This window comes from Antechinus flavipes, chromosome 1, assembly GCF_016432865.1.
Source record: "Antechinus flavipes isolate AdamAnt ecotype Samford, QLD, Australia chromosome 1, AdamAnt_v2, whole genome shotgun sequence".
Classification (NCBI taxonomy): domain Eukaryota; kingdom Metazoa; phylum Chordata; class Mammalia; order Dasyuromorphia; family Dasyuridae; genus Antechinus; species Antechinus flavipes.
The window spans coordinates 523563544-523580077 of NC_067398.1; the positions used below are offsets into that span (position 1 = coordinate 523563544).

At 35.5% G+C, this 16534-nt stretch overlaps 1 protein-coding gene across 1 annotated transcript in view; it reads left to right on the plus strand.

Annotated features, from left to right (window-relative positions):
• The window catches only part of DOK6 (docking protein 6), a 725210-nt gene that overhangs the window by 597093 nt on the left and 111583 nt on the right, over positions 1–16534 (plus strand). Inside the window, exon 7 of the mRNA XM_051970535.1 lies at positions 6601–6718. Coding sequence (XP_051826495.1) covers positions 6601–6718 — 118 coding nt within the window. The remainder of the gene's footprint in view (positions 1–6600; positions 6719–16534) is intronic.

The following is a 16534-nucleotide window of genomic DNA, read 5'->3' on the forward strand; positions in this document are numbered from 1 at the left end:
ACAGACCTGGAAAACAGATCCAGGAGAGACAATCTGAGAATCATTGGACTCCCAGAAAAACATGATGAAAAAAAGAGCCTGGACACTGTCTTCCAGGAAATTATCAAAGAGAACTGCCCAGAAGTCATAGGAACAGAGGAAAAAATAAACATTGAAAGGATTCATCGATCACCCACTGAAAGGGATCCTAAAATCAAAACACCAAGGAATATAGTGGCCAAATGCCAGAACCCTCAGATGAAAGAAAAAATATTGCAAGCGGCTAGAAAAACCAATTCAAGTATCAAGGAGCCACAATAAGGATCACCCAGGATCTGGCAGCATCCACATTAAAAGATCGAAGGCCTGGAATATGATATTCCGAAAGGCTAAGGAACTTGGTATGCAACCAAAAATAACTTACCCAGCGAGAATGAGCATCTTTTCCAGGGAAGAAGATGGTCATTCAACGAAGTAAGCGAATTTCATCTATTTCTGATGAAAAAACCAGAACTTAACAAAAAGTTTGATCTACAAATATAGAACTCAAGAGAAATCTAAAAAGGTAAAGATTAATCTTGGGAACTATATTTTGACTATATAGATGTATAAAGAATACATGTATACCTTGTTCTAGAAATTGATGTGGAAAGGACATTGTACCAGAAAAAGGGTAAAGTGGGGGTAGTACATCTCATGAAGAGGCATAGGAAACCTATTATATCTGAGAGAAAGAATGGAGGGGGATGAATATAGTGGGTATCTTACTGCCTTCAGAATTGGCTTTAAGTGAAAAATCTTAAGACATATTCAATCTATGGTGAAACTTCTCCCATCTCATTGAAAAGTGAGAAGGGAAAAGTGGAAAGGGAAGGAATAAGCTAAGCGGAAGGGAATACGGGAACTGGGAGGGAAAGGGGTAAGATAGGGGGAGGAACTCTAAGGCGGGGGGAGGGACACTAAAAAGGGAGGGCTGTGAGAAGCAAGGGGTGCTCACAAGCTTAATACTTGGAAGGGGGGGAAAGGGGAAAGAAGGGAGGAAAGCATAAACCGGGTTAACAAGATGGCAAGTAATACAGAATTGGTCATTCTAACCATAAACGTGAATGGGGTAAACTCCCCCATAAAGAGGAAGCGGTTAGCAGAATGGATTAAAAGCCAGAATCCTACAATATGTTGTTTACAGGAAACACACCTGAAGCGGGGAGATACATGCAGGTTAAAGGTAAAAGGTTGGAGCAAAATCTACTATGCTTCAGGTGAAGTCAAAAAAGCAGGGGTAGCCATCCTGATCTCAGATCAAGCTAAAGCAAAAATTGACCTAATTAAAAGAGATAAGGAAGGACACTATATCTTGCTAAAGGGTAGCATGGATAATGAAGCACTATCTATATTAAACATATATGCACCAAGTGGGGTAGCATCTAAATTCTTAAAAGAGAAACTAAGAGAGCTGCAAGAAGAAATAGACAGTAAAACTATAATAGTGGGAGATCTTAACCTTGCACTCTCAGAATTAGATAAATCAAACCACAAAATAAATAAGAAAGAAGTCAAAGAGGTAAATAGAATACTAGAAAAGTTAGATATGATAGATCTCTGGAGAAAATGTAATGGAGACAGAAAGGAATACACTTTCTTTTCAGCAGTTCATGGAACCTATACAAAAATTGACCATATATTAGGACATAAAAACCTCAAACTCAAATGTAGTAAGGCAGAAATAGTAAATGCATCCTTTTCAGACCACGATGCAATGAAAATTACATTCAACAAAAAAGCAGGGGGAAGTAGACCAAAAAATAATTGGAAACTAAATAATCTCATACTAAAGAATGATTGGGTGAAACAGCAAATCATAGACATAATTAATAACTTCACCCAAGAAAACGATAATAATGAGACATCATACCAAAATGTATGGGATGCAGCCAAAGCGGTAATAAGGGGAAATTTCATATCTCTAGAGGCCTATTTGTATAAAATAGAGAAAGAGAAGGTCAATGAATTGGGTTTGCAATTAAAAATGCTAGAAAAGGAACAAATTAAAAACCCCCAGTCAAACACTAAACTTGAAATTCTAAAAGTAAAAGGTGAGATCAATAAAATTGAAAGTAAAAAAACTATTGAATTGATTAATAAAACTAAGAGTTGGTTCTATGAAAAAACCAACAAAATAGACAAACCCTTAGTAAATCTGATTAAAAAAAGGAAAGAGGAAAATCAAATTGTTAGTCTTAAAAATGAAAAGGGAGAACTCACCACTAACGAAGAGGAAATTAGAGCAATAATTAGGAGTTACTTTGCCCAACTTTATGCCAATAAATTCGACAACTTAAATGAAATAGAAAAATACCTCCAAAAATACAGCTTGCCCAAACTAACAGAGGAAGAAGTAAATATCCTAAACAGTCCCATCTCAGAAAAAGAAATAGAACAAACTATCAATCAACTCCCTAAGAAAAAATCCCCAGGACCAGATGGATTTACATGTGAATTCTACCAAACATTTAAAGAACAATTAACTCCAATGTTATATAAACTATTTGAAAAAATAGGGATTGAAGGAGTCCTACCAAACTCCTTTTATGACACAGATATGGTACTGATACCTAAACCAGGTAGGCTGAAAACAGAGAAAGAAAATTATAGACCAATCTCCCTAATGAATATTGATGCTAAAATCTTAAATAAAATATTAGCAAAAAGATTACAGAAAATTGTCACCAGGATAATACACTATGACCAAGTAGGATTTATACCAGGAATGCAGGGCTGGTTCAATATTAGGAAAACTATTAGCATAATTGACTATATCAATAACCAAACAAACAAAAACCACATGATCATCTCAATAGATGCAGAAAAAGCATTTGATAAAATCCAACATCCATTCCTAATAAAAACACTTGAGAGCATAGGAATAAATGGACTTTTCCTTAAAATAGTCAGGAGCATATATTTAAAACCATCAGTAAGCATCATATGCAATGGGGAAAAACTGGAACCTTTCCCAGTAAGATCTGGAGTGAAGCAAGGTTGCCCACTATCACCATTATTATTTAATATCGTATTAGAAACACTAGCCTCGGCAATAAGAGTCGAGAAAGATATAAAAGGAATTAGAGTAGGCAATGAGGAAACCAAACTATCACTCTTTGCAGATGATATGATGGTATACCTAGAGAACCCCAGAGATTCTACCAAAAAGCTATTGGAAATAATTCATAATTTTAGCAAAGTAGCTGGCTACAAAATAAATCCCCATAAATCCTCAGCATTTTTATACATCACCAACAAAACCCAACAGCAAGAGATACAAAGAGAAATTCCATTCAGAATAACTGTTGATACCATAAAATATTTGGGAATCTATCTACCAAAGGAAAGTCAGGAATTATATGAGCAAAATTATAAAAAAGTCTCCACACAAATAAAGTCAGACTTAAATAATTGGAAAAATATTAAGTGCTCCTGGATCGGCCGAGCGAACATAATAAAGATGACAATACTCCCTAAACTAATCTATTTATTTAGTGCTATACCAATCAGACTTCCAAGAAAATATTTTATTGAGCTAGAAAAAATAACAACAAAATTCATATGGAACAATAAAAAGTCGAGAATCTCAAGGGAATTAATGAAAAAAAAATCAAATGAAGGTGGCCTAGCTGTACCTGATCTAAAATTATATTATAAAGCAGCAGTCACCAAAACCATTTGGTATTGGCTAAGAAATAGATTAGTGGATCAGTGGAAAAGGCTAGGCTCACAAGACAGAATAGTCAATTATAGCAATCTAGTGTTTGACAAACCCAAAGCCCCTAACTTCTGGGAAAAGAATTCATTATTTGATAAAAACTGCTGGGATAATTGGAAATTAGTATGGCAGAAATTAGGCATGGACCCACACTTAACACCATATACCAAGATAAGATCAAAATGGGTCTATGACCTAGGCATAAAGAACGAGACTATAAATAAATTAGAGGAACATAGAATAGTTTATCTCTCAGACTTGTGGAGGAGAAAGAAATTTGTGACCAAAGATGAACTAGAGACCATTACTGATCACAGAATAGAAAATTTCGATTACATCAAATTAAAAAGCTTTTGTACAAATAAAACTAATGCAAACAAGATTAGAAGGGAAGCAACAAACTGGGAAAACATTTTCACAGTTAAAGCTCTGATAAAGGCCTCATTTCCAAATATAATAGAGAACTGACTCAAATTTATAAGAAATCAAGCCATTCTCCAATTGATAAATGGTCAAAGGATATGAACAGACAATTTTCAGAGGATGAGATTGAAACTATTATCACTCATATGAAAGAGTGTTCCAAATCATTATTGATCAGAGAATGCAAATTAAGACAACTCTGAGATACCACTACACACCTGTCAGATTGGCTAAGATGACAGGAAAAAATAATGATGAATGTTGGAGGGGATGCAGGAAAACTGGGACACTAATGCATTGTTGGTGGAGTTGTGAACGAATCCAACCATTCTGGAGAGCAATCTGGAATTATGCCCAAAAAATTATCAAATTGTGCATACCCTTTGATCCAGCAGTGTTTCTATTGGGCTTATATCCCAAAGAAATACTAAAGAAGGGAAAGGGACCTGTATGTGCCAAAATGTTTGTAGCAGCCCTGTTTGTAGTGGCTAGAAACTGGAAAATGAATGGATGCCCATCAATTGGAGAATGGCTGGGTAAATTGTGGTATATGAATGTTATGGAATATTATTGTTCTGTAAGAAATGACCAGCAGGATGAATACAGAGAGGACTGGCGAGACTTACATGAACTGATGCTAAGTGAAATGAGCAGAACCAGGAGATCATTATACACTTCGACAACGATATGGTATGAGGACATATTTTGATGGAAGTGGATTTCTTTGACAAAGAGACCTGAGTTTCAATTGATAAATGACGGACAAAAGCAGCTACACCCAAAGAAAGAACACTGGGAAACGAATGTAAACTATCTGCATTTTTGTTTTTCTTCCCGGATTATTTATACCTTCTGAATCCAATTCTCCCTACGCAACAAGAGAACTGTTCGGTTCTGCAAACATATATTGTATCTAGGATATACTGCAACATATCCAACATATAAAGGACTGCTTGCCATCTAGGGGAGGGGGTGGAGGGAGGGAGGGGGAAAAAAATCGGAACAGAAACGAGTGTCAATATAATGTAATTATTAAATTAAAAAAAAAAATTATACTACAAAAAAAAAAAAAAAAAAGATTGAATGGTACTTGGCAAATAATAGGAACCTGTAATAAGATTTAGAGTAGAAGAGCAGATAACTGTACTTCTGCTCTGCTTTCTTTATATGTAAACTTTTGTTGTGGGGTGAGGATACCATAACAGCAGTGTCACAGGTTTTGTGAAAGAATTCACAGCCCCAGTCTTCAAGCAAGGTTTTTGACAAAATGGGTTTATTTTACTAAGAAACTCTTTCCCTCAGTGGGCTGATTCCTGATTAGGAAGATAGTGAAGTTTGGGATGCAAAATCTTGTTTTCTTATTTAGCCTTCTATGGTTTGGGATCAGGGGCTAATTTCCAGATTAATAAGGATGGTGATTGTTTCCCAGACCAAAGTGATTCTCAGATCAATTGGAGGTGGCAGTTTCCTATGAGAAGCAGATAGTTTTCCTAGAGGCTAAAGATTCAGGTGGGTGGGGATGCTCCCAAAGGCTCAGAGGGGTTGAGATCCCCAGGTCCACCCCCACAAAGATCAGGGGGTACAGAGTCCTATTACATCACTTTGGTAAGTCAGAAATCAATCAAGTCTCAACTTCATTTGTAAATTAATGGGTTAGACTAACATTAATTAGATTAATATGAATAATAATAATTTCTAATAATTCTTCCATTTCTAAATCCTACAAAAGAGTCATGCATATTTTTTAAAAATCAAACTTGCAATCTCTTTATTATAGGATATTCCTGTTTCCTATGTCTTAATACAAATTTAGTCCTCTTTACTAAATCACTTTTGCCTCAGGAGCCTTGCATTATAGTAGGTATTTAGTAAATAAAGAAATAGATAAGAAAAACATTATTAAGCCCTTGTTATGTCCCAAGTATCTGATAATAAAAATGTACAAAGTAAGAGTCTATACCCTCAAGGTAGTAATGTTTTGATCTGGAAAGTCACAAAAATTCTAGGTGAAGTCATAGGAGAACTGATTGATAATCTCTCCAGGATTAGTAAAGTTGGTTTGATTTCTGTTTTCAGAAGTAGAGGGACAAGAGAGAGGGGCAAGAAAAGGAAGAGAAGGAAATGCAACATCATGGGTGTGGAGCTATTTGGAAATGGTGAATTTACCCAAATTACCTGGGCAGAATGTGCTTATTTATATAAATAAATTACTTAATTATATTGAATTGAGTCAATAGCAGATTCAAGTATCTCAAGTATCAGAAGAAAGGCATAATGTTTAAAAATTCAAAAATATTTTCTGATTCTCTTTCAGCTATTTATTTGGAAGGAAAAAAAATCTTGATAAATCATGAAGGTGATATAAGACAGTTTGAAAACATTTGCTAGGTCATGTGAATGGATGGATGTTTTCTTGATGTTCCTGCTTTGTCTTTCAGCTTCAAACCAGTCTGACTGAACCAATGACGTTATCCAAATCCATCTCCCTCCCTCGAAGTGCATATTGGCACCATATTACCCGGCAGAACAGTGTTGGAGAAATCTACAGTTTACAAGGCAAGTAACTTTAACAACAAGGTAGCACCTCCATCAGCTGCTTTCATGTGGGCAAAATTCATGAAAATTGCTTTTTCATTTACATTGTTGTTTTCCCTGTATTTCAGTTTATCAGCTGTCACCTTCCCCAGTAGGAACCCTGAGTGTTTCAGTGGCTTTTTTAAGCTATCATTTCATAAACTAAGAGTAAAAATTGCCCTGAAAATCATTGTGTAGGCTGAACAATCAATTTGGTACAGGAATTTAATAAAACACTATATAATGCAAATTATCAGTAGCTAAAATGTAGCTAACAATGAGGTTTATCTACTTCATGCCAGGTTCCATAAAGGTTTTCTTTCTTGGCATCTCTTCTCTTTAATAGGATTGAATATTTACTCAGGAGGCTGACTTCAGGCCTTGTAATAAAATTTACATAAAACTCACTGCATAAGTTTCCACCCTCTGAAATAGAAGCCATTCAGGGTGAATGTTTGCTTCAGTGTAGTCCCTGGAGAGGAGTGGTTAATTAACTAACATGGGAATAACTAATTAGGTGAATAAAATGAATAGATAGAAAGTAATTAACCAATGGTAGCAAATTCTGAATACTTTCTGAGGGAAGGAGATTGCTTTCTTTTTATCCCCAATTTTGTTCTAAAATGAGAAGAGGAAACCTAGCATCAGGAAACCTGGATTCTAATTCTGATTGTGTCACTAGATCATTATATGACCTTGGGTAAATTATAAAACTTCTTTGAAGTTTAATTCCTTCATTTCTAAATCAAAAGGCTGGAATACATATTTTCTAAGCTATCTTTCAGCTGTATTTTCTATTAAAAGTATTAATAATGCCTTTCATTCAAACAAAATCAATAATAAAGAAGTTATTTATGCTGATTAAGGCTGAACAAGCCAGGAGACTGATGAAAATGAATTCCAAAATGGATCTAATCCAATTTAACAAATATTTAAAAGAAAGGAAGGAACAAGGGAAGAAAGGAAGGTTGAAAGAAAAGGAAGGATGGAAGGAATAAGGAAAAAAAAGAAATGGAAAAAAGGAAGGAAGGAAGGAGGGAGGGAGGGAAAGAGGGAAAAAGAAAGAAGAGAGATGAAGGAAAGGAGGGAGAGAAGATATAAATAAAGGAAGCTAAACCAATATATATTCTGAAATTTTAATTTTATATGAATAAGCAATCTTTTATACAACATTCAGATAAGATTATTTCAGGAAAGGCAGATGAGTTGGGAAAGGATAGACATAATGTAGATAAAATTACTCATGAGAAATCTTATGAGAATTTCAGACCTTGGCTAAGCTTAGCACTGGTCAAATATTTTAATGAGATTTAAGGATGTGGTTCCATTATTTCAAAATCAGAATCACTATGTCTCAGAATTAGAAAGGAACTCAGAGATCATTCAATCCAACACATTTGTACAGGATGCCTTCTATCATATGCCATGCAAGAGATTATTTTGTTTTGCTTAATGATCTCCAGTGAGCAGAGTCTCATTCCATTTTTGGAAATATCTAATTGTTTGGAAGTTTTACAGTACTTCAAATCTAATTTTTCTTCTTTAAATTTTCCAGCCATTATTTCTAGTTTTGTCTTCTGAAACAAAACAGGAAAAGCTTACTGCTTCTTTGATCGATGATAACTCTTCCAATACTCTGACAGTTATCATGTTCACTTGAAGCCCTTTTAGTTAGTCTTGCATTCATGACAATTATTACAATTTACTTCAAGTCCAATGGCCAAAGGTCTGGGAATGTAAAGGCAAAACCAAAACAGTCCTTACTTTCTACTTACATTCTACTACTATATATAAAAAGATAAGTATCTATATGATCACTAAAAGAAAAAATAAAGAACACTAAAAATTAGGCAAATTGGAAAAGGAGGTGAGAATTATGATGATCCTTGCGAGAAAGTAGTGATTTTAAAAGATGGAAATGAAAATAATGCTGCTAATATCTTCATTCTTGAAATACTTTGCATTTACTTATCTGACATATGTTCTTTTCTATCAATAGAAAATAAGCTGTCTCAGGACAGACATGGTTTCATTTTCTCCTCCATATTCTCAGCACTTATCCCACTGTCTTGCACAGTATAGGCTTCTAATAAATTTACATTGAATGAATGAATGAATATTTTCCAGGCAAAAAAGCATAAATAGAATACTGAGCTGAAGGAAGAGGAAGAAGGTAAATTTGTTAGGAATTCTGTGTGCATCAAAGGATATTGTGACTCAGCATTCTTAGAATGACAGAATGGATATAAATAAGTAGTTCATATTGGAAATAACATTCACCAAATGTCTAACCCAATCCTGTCAGAGATTTGGAAGTAAATCATATAATGTATGTATTTCCTTCTTAATTATTATACAATTTTTATCTTTTGATTCTAGCCATTTTCCAAAGCACATTATATTCTTTTTTGAAAATAGATGAATTGTTCAACTCTTTTTCAAGTCATGTCCATCTCTTTTAAAGTATACTAACTAAATCATCCTTTCTAAATATAGTTGAATCTGCCTGATAGAGACATATCCATAAATTATAAACAATCATCCATCTTTCAGAAGTAAATTTTTTATTATTAAAATTCATTTCCCTTTCTATGTGATATTTATTTTAGTTTCTCACCAATAGGGCAGATGGGTCATAGAAGTAAAGGGACAAGTCTTTTGAATAAGCTTTGGATATTGGCTGAAAAATTAAATTTTTATTCTGTTTTCTAAATTGCTATCTCTCTTCTACAAGGAGCTTTTTGTCTCCTAAAATGACAGGTGGTTTTTAAGGTCCTTACAATATGGTGTTATTCTACTTTGTCCAGTCTAATCTCACTTGACTTCCTACCATATACTACATGTGCCAGCAAAATTTGACTACAGATTATTTCTTGTATTTATCCTGTGCTTTTCTGCTTGTCTCTTACCATAATAAGTAAAAAAAAAAAAAAAAAAAAAAAATGTATATATGCATGACCATTAAAGGGGAAATAAAGAACACTAGTGCAATTAAGAAAAAAAGGTGGCATTTAAGAGACAAAATTTTAATTTTAAGAGATAGAAGAGATGCAAATGTTGCTACTATCTTCCTTCTTGAATACTTATAATGTTCCTCCTTTCTTATCTACATTTGTTGATGTCTTTGCCTGACCTGCAAAGCCCTGCTAAAATATCATTTTCTCCTTGAAGCTTTATCTTATAACCTAATGGGGGAAAAGGGTCATTTTTTCTACAGACTTTGAATAATATTTTATAGTAAATTCATATATTTCTCATGTTCTATTTTATACAAATTGTTGTGTATGTTGCATCCTGACTACTGGATTATAAAATCCAGGAAAGCATTTTTTAATTACTGTATATCTTTTAGTGGCTTCTCAGGTACTCTGCATACATTAAATGCTTACAGGTATGTTTAATTTGAATATGAATCTCCCAAAAGTATAACTTTATTCCAATGGAAGCTTTCATTTTAATGGAAACTCCTCCGGAATAAGTAGTATTCCAATGCTCATCTTATTCACTTATTCTTTTCTTCTTTTTTTTCTCTCCCACCTCTTCCTTCTTCTTTCCTTCCTTCTTTCCTTTCACATTTATCAAGCACCAATTTTGCTGATGCACTGAGCTAATGGGAATACAAAGATGAATGGTTAAGATATAGATTCTGCCCCCTTAAGGTTTCCTAGGTTAAATGAATTTCAAGATCAGAGTAGAATAGTTTGGCAGACGGGAAAGTGAAAGTCTATTCCAAGCACAAGGGGTGGTATGAAAAAAAGACATAAGGGCAGAACCAAGAGCAAATTAGTTGGATTTAAAACCAAGAAGTAGACAGTGCTGTGGGGGATGAACAGGGGATGATTTGGTTTAGGAAAACATAAAAGCCGATGTGAATCTTTTGAATTTAATGATGGAGAACTCAGGGACAGCTTGCAAGAGCAAGGTGAGGGGGTCAACAGCAAGCGATAAAGATGAGCTTTGGAAGTGCTTAATGCTTTTCTATGGCAGCTGGCCATCATAGACTTTTTTTTTTTTTTTTTTTTTTTTTTTTTGCTGTTGTTGAAGAAGGACAGTACTCAGGAGGAAGCATTTGTAACCTGGCATTGGCTGGGGTGGAGGGAAGTGGTAATGAAACAGTTAGTTACTTGCACTTAGAAGAAGACTGAGTGGATCCTATGTCTTTGAAAGCAGTTGCTATCATTAGCCTCCCCCAAAATATGTGCTTCTCAGCCCGCAGGAATACTAGGCTATTTGTTCTTCATGCCAGATTCCACACCAAGCTGGTGTGTGAAACTATCTTTATCCCCATCCAAAGAATAAAGAATCTTAGTTTTGTAAGAATAAAGATTTTAATTATGTGAGGAAATGTTTTAATTTTTTAAAGTATATATGTTATATATCTGTGTATATGTACACAATGTTTATCATCTATACATTAATAACAATAACTAATGTTTATACACTGCCAACTATTTGCAAGCACTACAGAACTATTATATTATTTGATCTTCATTAAAAAACCTGAAAAAGAGGTGCTATTATTATATACATTTTACAGATAAGGAAACTGAGGCAGAGTTTAAATTCCTTGCCCAGGGTCACATACCTACAAGTATCTGAGAATGTATTTAAACTCAACTCTTCCTGATTCCAGGCCTAACACTCTATCCACTATGCCACTTATCTATTATCTATCTTCTATCTACACTTGTTTCATGTATCTATTTCTCTACTTCTATATATGCAATATAGTCATAGATATATGTTAAATAAATGAATCAATTAGATGGTAGTGGAATAATATCCCTTTAAAGATTAAAGAGCATATAAGTATGTGGAGGGAGAAAGAGAGAGAAAGAGAGAGAGACAGAGACAGAAACAGAGACAGAGACAGAGACAGAGGGAGGGAGAGATAGTAGTGTCACAGTGTGTATAATACCTGGAACATGGTAGATATTTACAAATACTTATTGGTTCATTGATGAATTGCATATACAAATTCACATAAATATTCATGGGTGTAATTTTTTAGAAAATAAAGTACTTTCCTATTGAGTTGAATGAATTAATCAATTTTCCAAAAATAATGTTTTAGTGATATCAGAAGACAATCTTACCAAGAGGTGGGAGAGAAAAAAAAAAGAATAAAAGAATGAGTGCATATATATGTTGACATATGCATATATATCTCTGCATGTATCTGTATGTATATGCATGTATCTATCTATACATACATATATAATATTTGTTGTCGTTTTTCACTTCTTTCAATTGTGTCTGACTCTTTATGATCCCATTTGGGATTTTCCTGGCAAGGAAAGTGGAGTGATTTACTATTTCCTTCTCTAGCTCATTTTACAGATGAGAAAACTGAGGTAAACAAGGTTAAATGACTTCAGGGTAAAATAGCTAATGTCTGAGACCAGATATGAACTCGAGAAGATAGCTAGACCTAGAACTCTATCCAATGACCACCTAGCTATTCACATATATTTAATAGACATTTATATTTATATGCCATGTTGTTTCATATGAGCTACAAGAAAATGCTGAATTTGGGAAGAAAAACTGAGTTCCACTCTTGCTTCAAATCTTACATGTGTGATCTGAGTCATATTCTCTCTCAATCTCAGTTTCTTCATTTCCAAAATGGGAATAATAATATCTACAACAAATTGTCATAAGGATCAAATAAGATGGGTAAAGTGGTCTGCAATCTAAAAAATTTAAATGAAAATGAACTAGTATAATTCTTATTAGAAAAACCCAGTTAGTCTTAAAATTATGCAGACCTGGGTTCTAGTCTCAGACACATTGCCAGCTCTGTGGTTATGGACAGCATATCTGGAATGTTTCACTGAAGATCTTTAAAGTGGAGGCTGCCTGCCCACTTGTCAAATATATTGTATTGGGGATTTTTTTTAAGAACATGAGTTGTGCCATATATGATCACTGGCATCACTCCCAGTTCTGAAATTCCATGATCTTTGTGATCTTGTGGAAGTAGGTTAAAGATACAGATTTCATTCCTCTTATATGTTAGGAGCTTATATACAGAAATTTTTAAATGGGGGGGGGTGAAAAGTATGAAGATGAAATGGACAGACACGAGATAGACAGCTCAGACCAGATTATTTAATTTAAAGCATCCTTTAATAGCTGGCGGGCCAGCAGGACCTCCACTAGACAGGCTAGAAGAGACCAGCCCCAAACCTTTAGCGAGATACACTTTTAAGTTCATTTACCACATCCGGGTACAGCCTTGTGGTTACAGATTTCGGAAATCACTGACAGTTTCTCGTTTACAGTGGGGATATGTCTGGATGGGAATGAACACATAATGGAACTTGTCAACATGTTTTGCAATATTGTCTAGGGTCTCATGAACTGGGGGATGGGGCCCAGTCTGAACATAACACTTCCCTTAACTTAGTTTGAGCAACGTCTGCCTATAAGCCTGAGGCCCCTTGACCAAGGGATGAGGGGGCCAGTCTTTTGTCCATTTCACTGCCCCCTTTTTATGGTCAGACCTGTGACTCATCGGAGGCTACAGAGGAATAGATCATCCAGAGGGTAAATAACTTGACGGCCTATATAAGGTTCTGGACATAGGTGACAAGATACTTAATAACACAGGGGCTATGAGGAGAAGAAGTAGGAACAGAAGGACAGGACCCGCAATCCCCGAGAAGAGAGTGGAGAGCCAAAGGTACCAGCTATGGAGGGATTGGTACCAAGGCACTGAAGCCTTGAGACCATCCTCATGGGTCATCTAACCACTTTCTTAGGGAAGGTAGAGATGCCCTAATTACACCTGAGCGATTTGCATAGAAACAACAAGCCTCCCCGAGGGCCATACACAAACCTCCCTGCTTCATAACAACAGGTCTAACCCTCCACGGTTCTGCAGCAAACTTCTGCTAGGGAATCCACTGACTTTTCTAAATGGGTGATGAGACTCTCTAGACTAGAGTCTGCATCAACCTGAGAACTAAGAAGGCAAATGTAAGGCTGGAGAAACTGAGGCAAGATAGAGATCAGAGAGCTCCCAACATTCTATTAATTGGAGAGTTTGATTGACTGGACAGGACTCTATTAGACCAAGGCAGGGGCAGGGTCAGAATATTGAGAGCGGGAACAGCAATCTGGTTCTGACAGCATGGTAGAAGACACTGGACTGATAGGAGCCAGGAAGTCTGAACTTTCCCTTATTTTGAGTCTCACATTAACAATTTATAACCTTAGAGCAAGTGGCCCTCATTCTTAATGAACCAGAGGGAGGTTTTGCAACTAAGGGATTGAGGCAGAACAGTTAAGAAAACAGAGGTAGAACAATTTAGGGAAACTGAGGCAGAACCAATTAGGGAAACTGAGTCCTATGTGAAGCAAATAAACCAAAATAAAACTAGAAAAGAAAAAAAATGCAAGGACAAGTCTCTCCCTGATAACCCCAGAGTTAACAGCAGAACAAAGGCTCCCTGTTGCAAGCATATCAGGTCCTCTGCAGTAGGAGCACCATCTCAGCCAGAGAATCCAGTTTGAGATGAACAGTTCACTGTGAATTAGGTGGTCTGCAGTCATTTGTGCATTTAACTCAGTCTCTATTTACAGAGCAGCAGGGCTTAAGGGCTCAAGGTCCATTCAGAGGGGCAGCCTTCTCCATGAGAGAAGGGTGAGGCTTGGAGTAGCTCCACCTGTCTCTGCCCAGAGGAACAGACAGGGCTGCAGAAAGATCAGATTGCAGAACAGATTATGCACAGTTAGACCACCAAGGCAGGCAAACCCCAAACTTTTAGATGCCAGATATCAAACTACGAGGTCCTTTGAGATTGCTGAAGTACTAATTATTGAACTGGGATTATAGGACTGGGAAAAAAAAAAAAAAAAAAAAACAGATCAGAGAGACTGCCAGTCCCAAGACAGGTGTCTAATTTCTGGTTGTTTCTAAAAAAAAAAAATAATAATAATCCCAACAACTCTATCCCCCAAGGCAATTCTGACAGAATAAGGGATTCCTATTCTTTCAGGTATTTTTAGAAAAATATACCAGTTTCCCCAATGTTCTATCTCATCCTCCCTTTTTTTTTTCATGGAAAGGAATTATCAAATGAACATTCCACATATAAATCCCAAGAGTGAATCAAAATCCCTATATATAACAGTGTAGTACAGTAGCATTTCCTAAAAATCCCTCAAACATAACAGCAACAGTTACATAGTTTTAACAAATCTCATCCCAAATCTTAAACACACAGTAATAGATGACCCAGTCAAGGTTTAACAGTCAATCATCAACCATTCCCACAGTCCCCCATATCAGTCCATCAGGTGTGAGGGGACAAAGCTTCTCAGTTAAAACTGCATCCAGGTAAATATGGTCAGTGGCTCTCATTCCATGCAGAGGGTGGGTGTGCCATGCTGACGATCAAAGCTGATCAAGGTCCCAGAAGCAAGTAAATATCCATGATTTGACACAATTCCCACAAATAAAAGTTAGAACAGTCTGAGATAAAAAGGCTGGTCCACAAGACTGCTGCAAAATGTGAAGAACCAGCAGCTTCTGATGTGAAGAAATGACTGCTTTACAGGACAGGCACCAGCTGTAGTCTCAAGTCTTAATAGTAGTTAGGTCTCACAGACCACTGTTAATTGTCCTCTTACCATTTAGAAACCTTAAAAAAAAATGCAAATACCCAATAACAGACAGATGACCAGGCCAAATACTTATTTGCCAAGCATTTAGGATACAATGATTACTTATAATCAGACTGAAAACAGTAAGGTATGACATAATTGAATTGCATTAACAATCCTATTGACCATTGCTCTGACCATAGAAATCAATTATGGAAGGAAAAATTGCAAGAACTTAACTATAGCATAACATAAGCAGTCAAAACTCAACCTTCAGCACATACAAGATAAAATAACTTTAACCCAGTTTTATTCCAATAATTGTCCCACTAACTGTCAGAGAGTGGAGCTTTAAAACTCCCATAAAGCATTAACTAATTAACTATAAGCCCAAGAAATTTTATCTCCAATAAAAGGTTCCATTAATCAAATATCTGGTAAATTCTAAACAAATATTTACCATAACTACAGTGATAACAGTAAGAAATTTGTCTCAATAAGTTCACAACTTGAACAATTATCCAAGTAGATGTTTCATAAGTGCACATTATATATACAAATCAGTTTGTTTTTAAAATACCCAATACATGGAAAAATATCTTAAATTGCATACTGTCCATAATAGAAATATTCTCAAAAGGACAAAGAAAAAAACTATTATTTTCAGAGGCCCTTTGAATAACCTCAGGATGACCCAATACAATCAGTTAAAACTTATACAGAATGTCCAAATACCAAATAAGAGAATCTAAAAGATTTTTTAAACTTTTAGAAATGATGCTACCAAAGTATGGTTCCATTTATGACCATCCTCCTCAAACAAGAAAACCATTATGTATCAAGAAACAAATATTCAGTCAATTAACCTAAAAGTAAGCCTGTCCCTTTAAATCAGTTTGCTGCACTGGCAGTAACTTGATTAAAATAAAAATAGCTGGAACAAACCTAGGGGGGTGAGGGGAGGAGAGGATTCCAAGTGGCCACCCTTCCCCCACTCCTGCACTCCTGGACAAAAAATTTCCTCAGGTTCGCCACTCAATTTCTTACATGGGAATCCTTTTTAAGATTTAGCCCATCAGTTTATTTATTTTCTCCCAATATCAAGTTTCTTCACAAATCCATCAGGTCCCAACTTTCTCCTTCTCTTATGCTACCTACTTAAACAGTCTCCAACAATTTTAACTA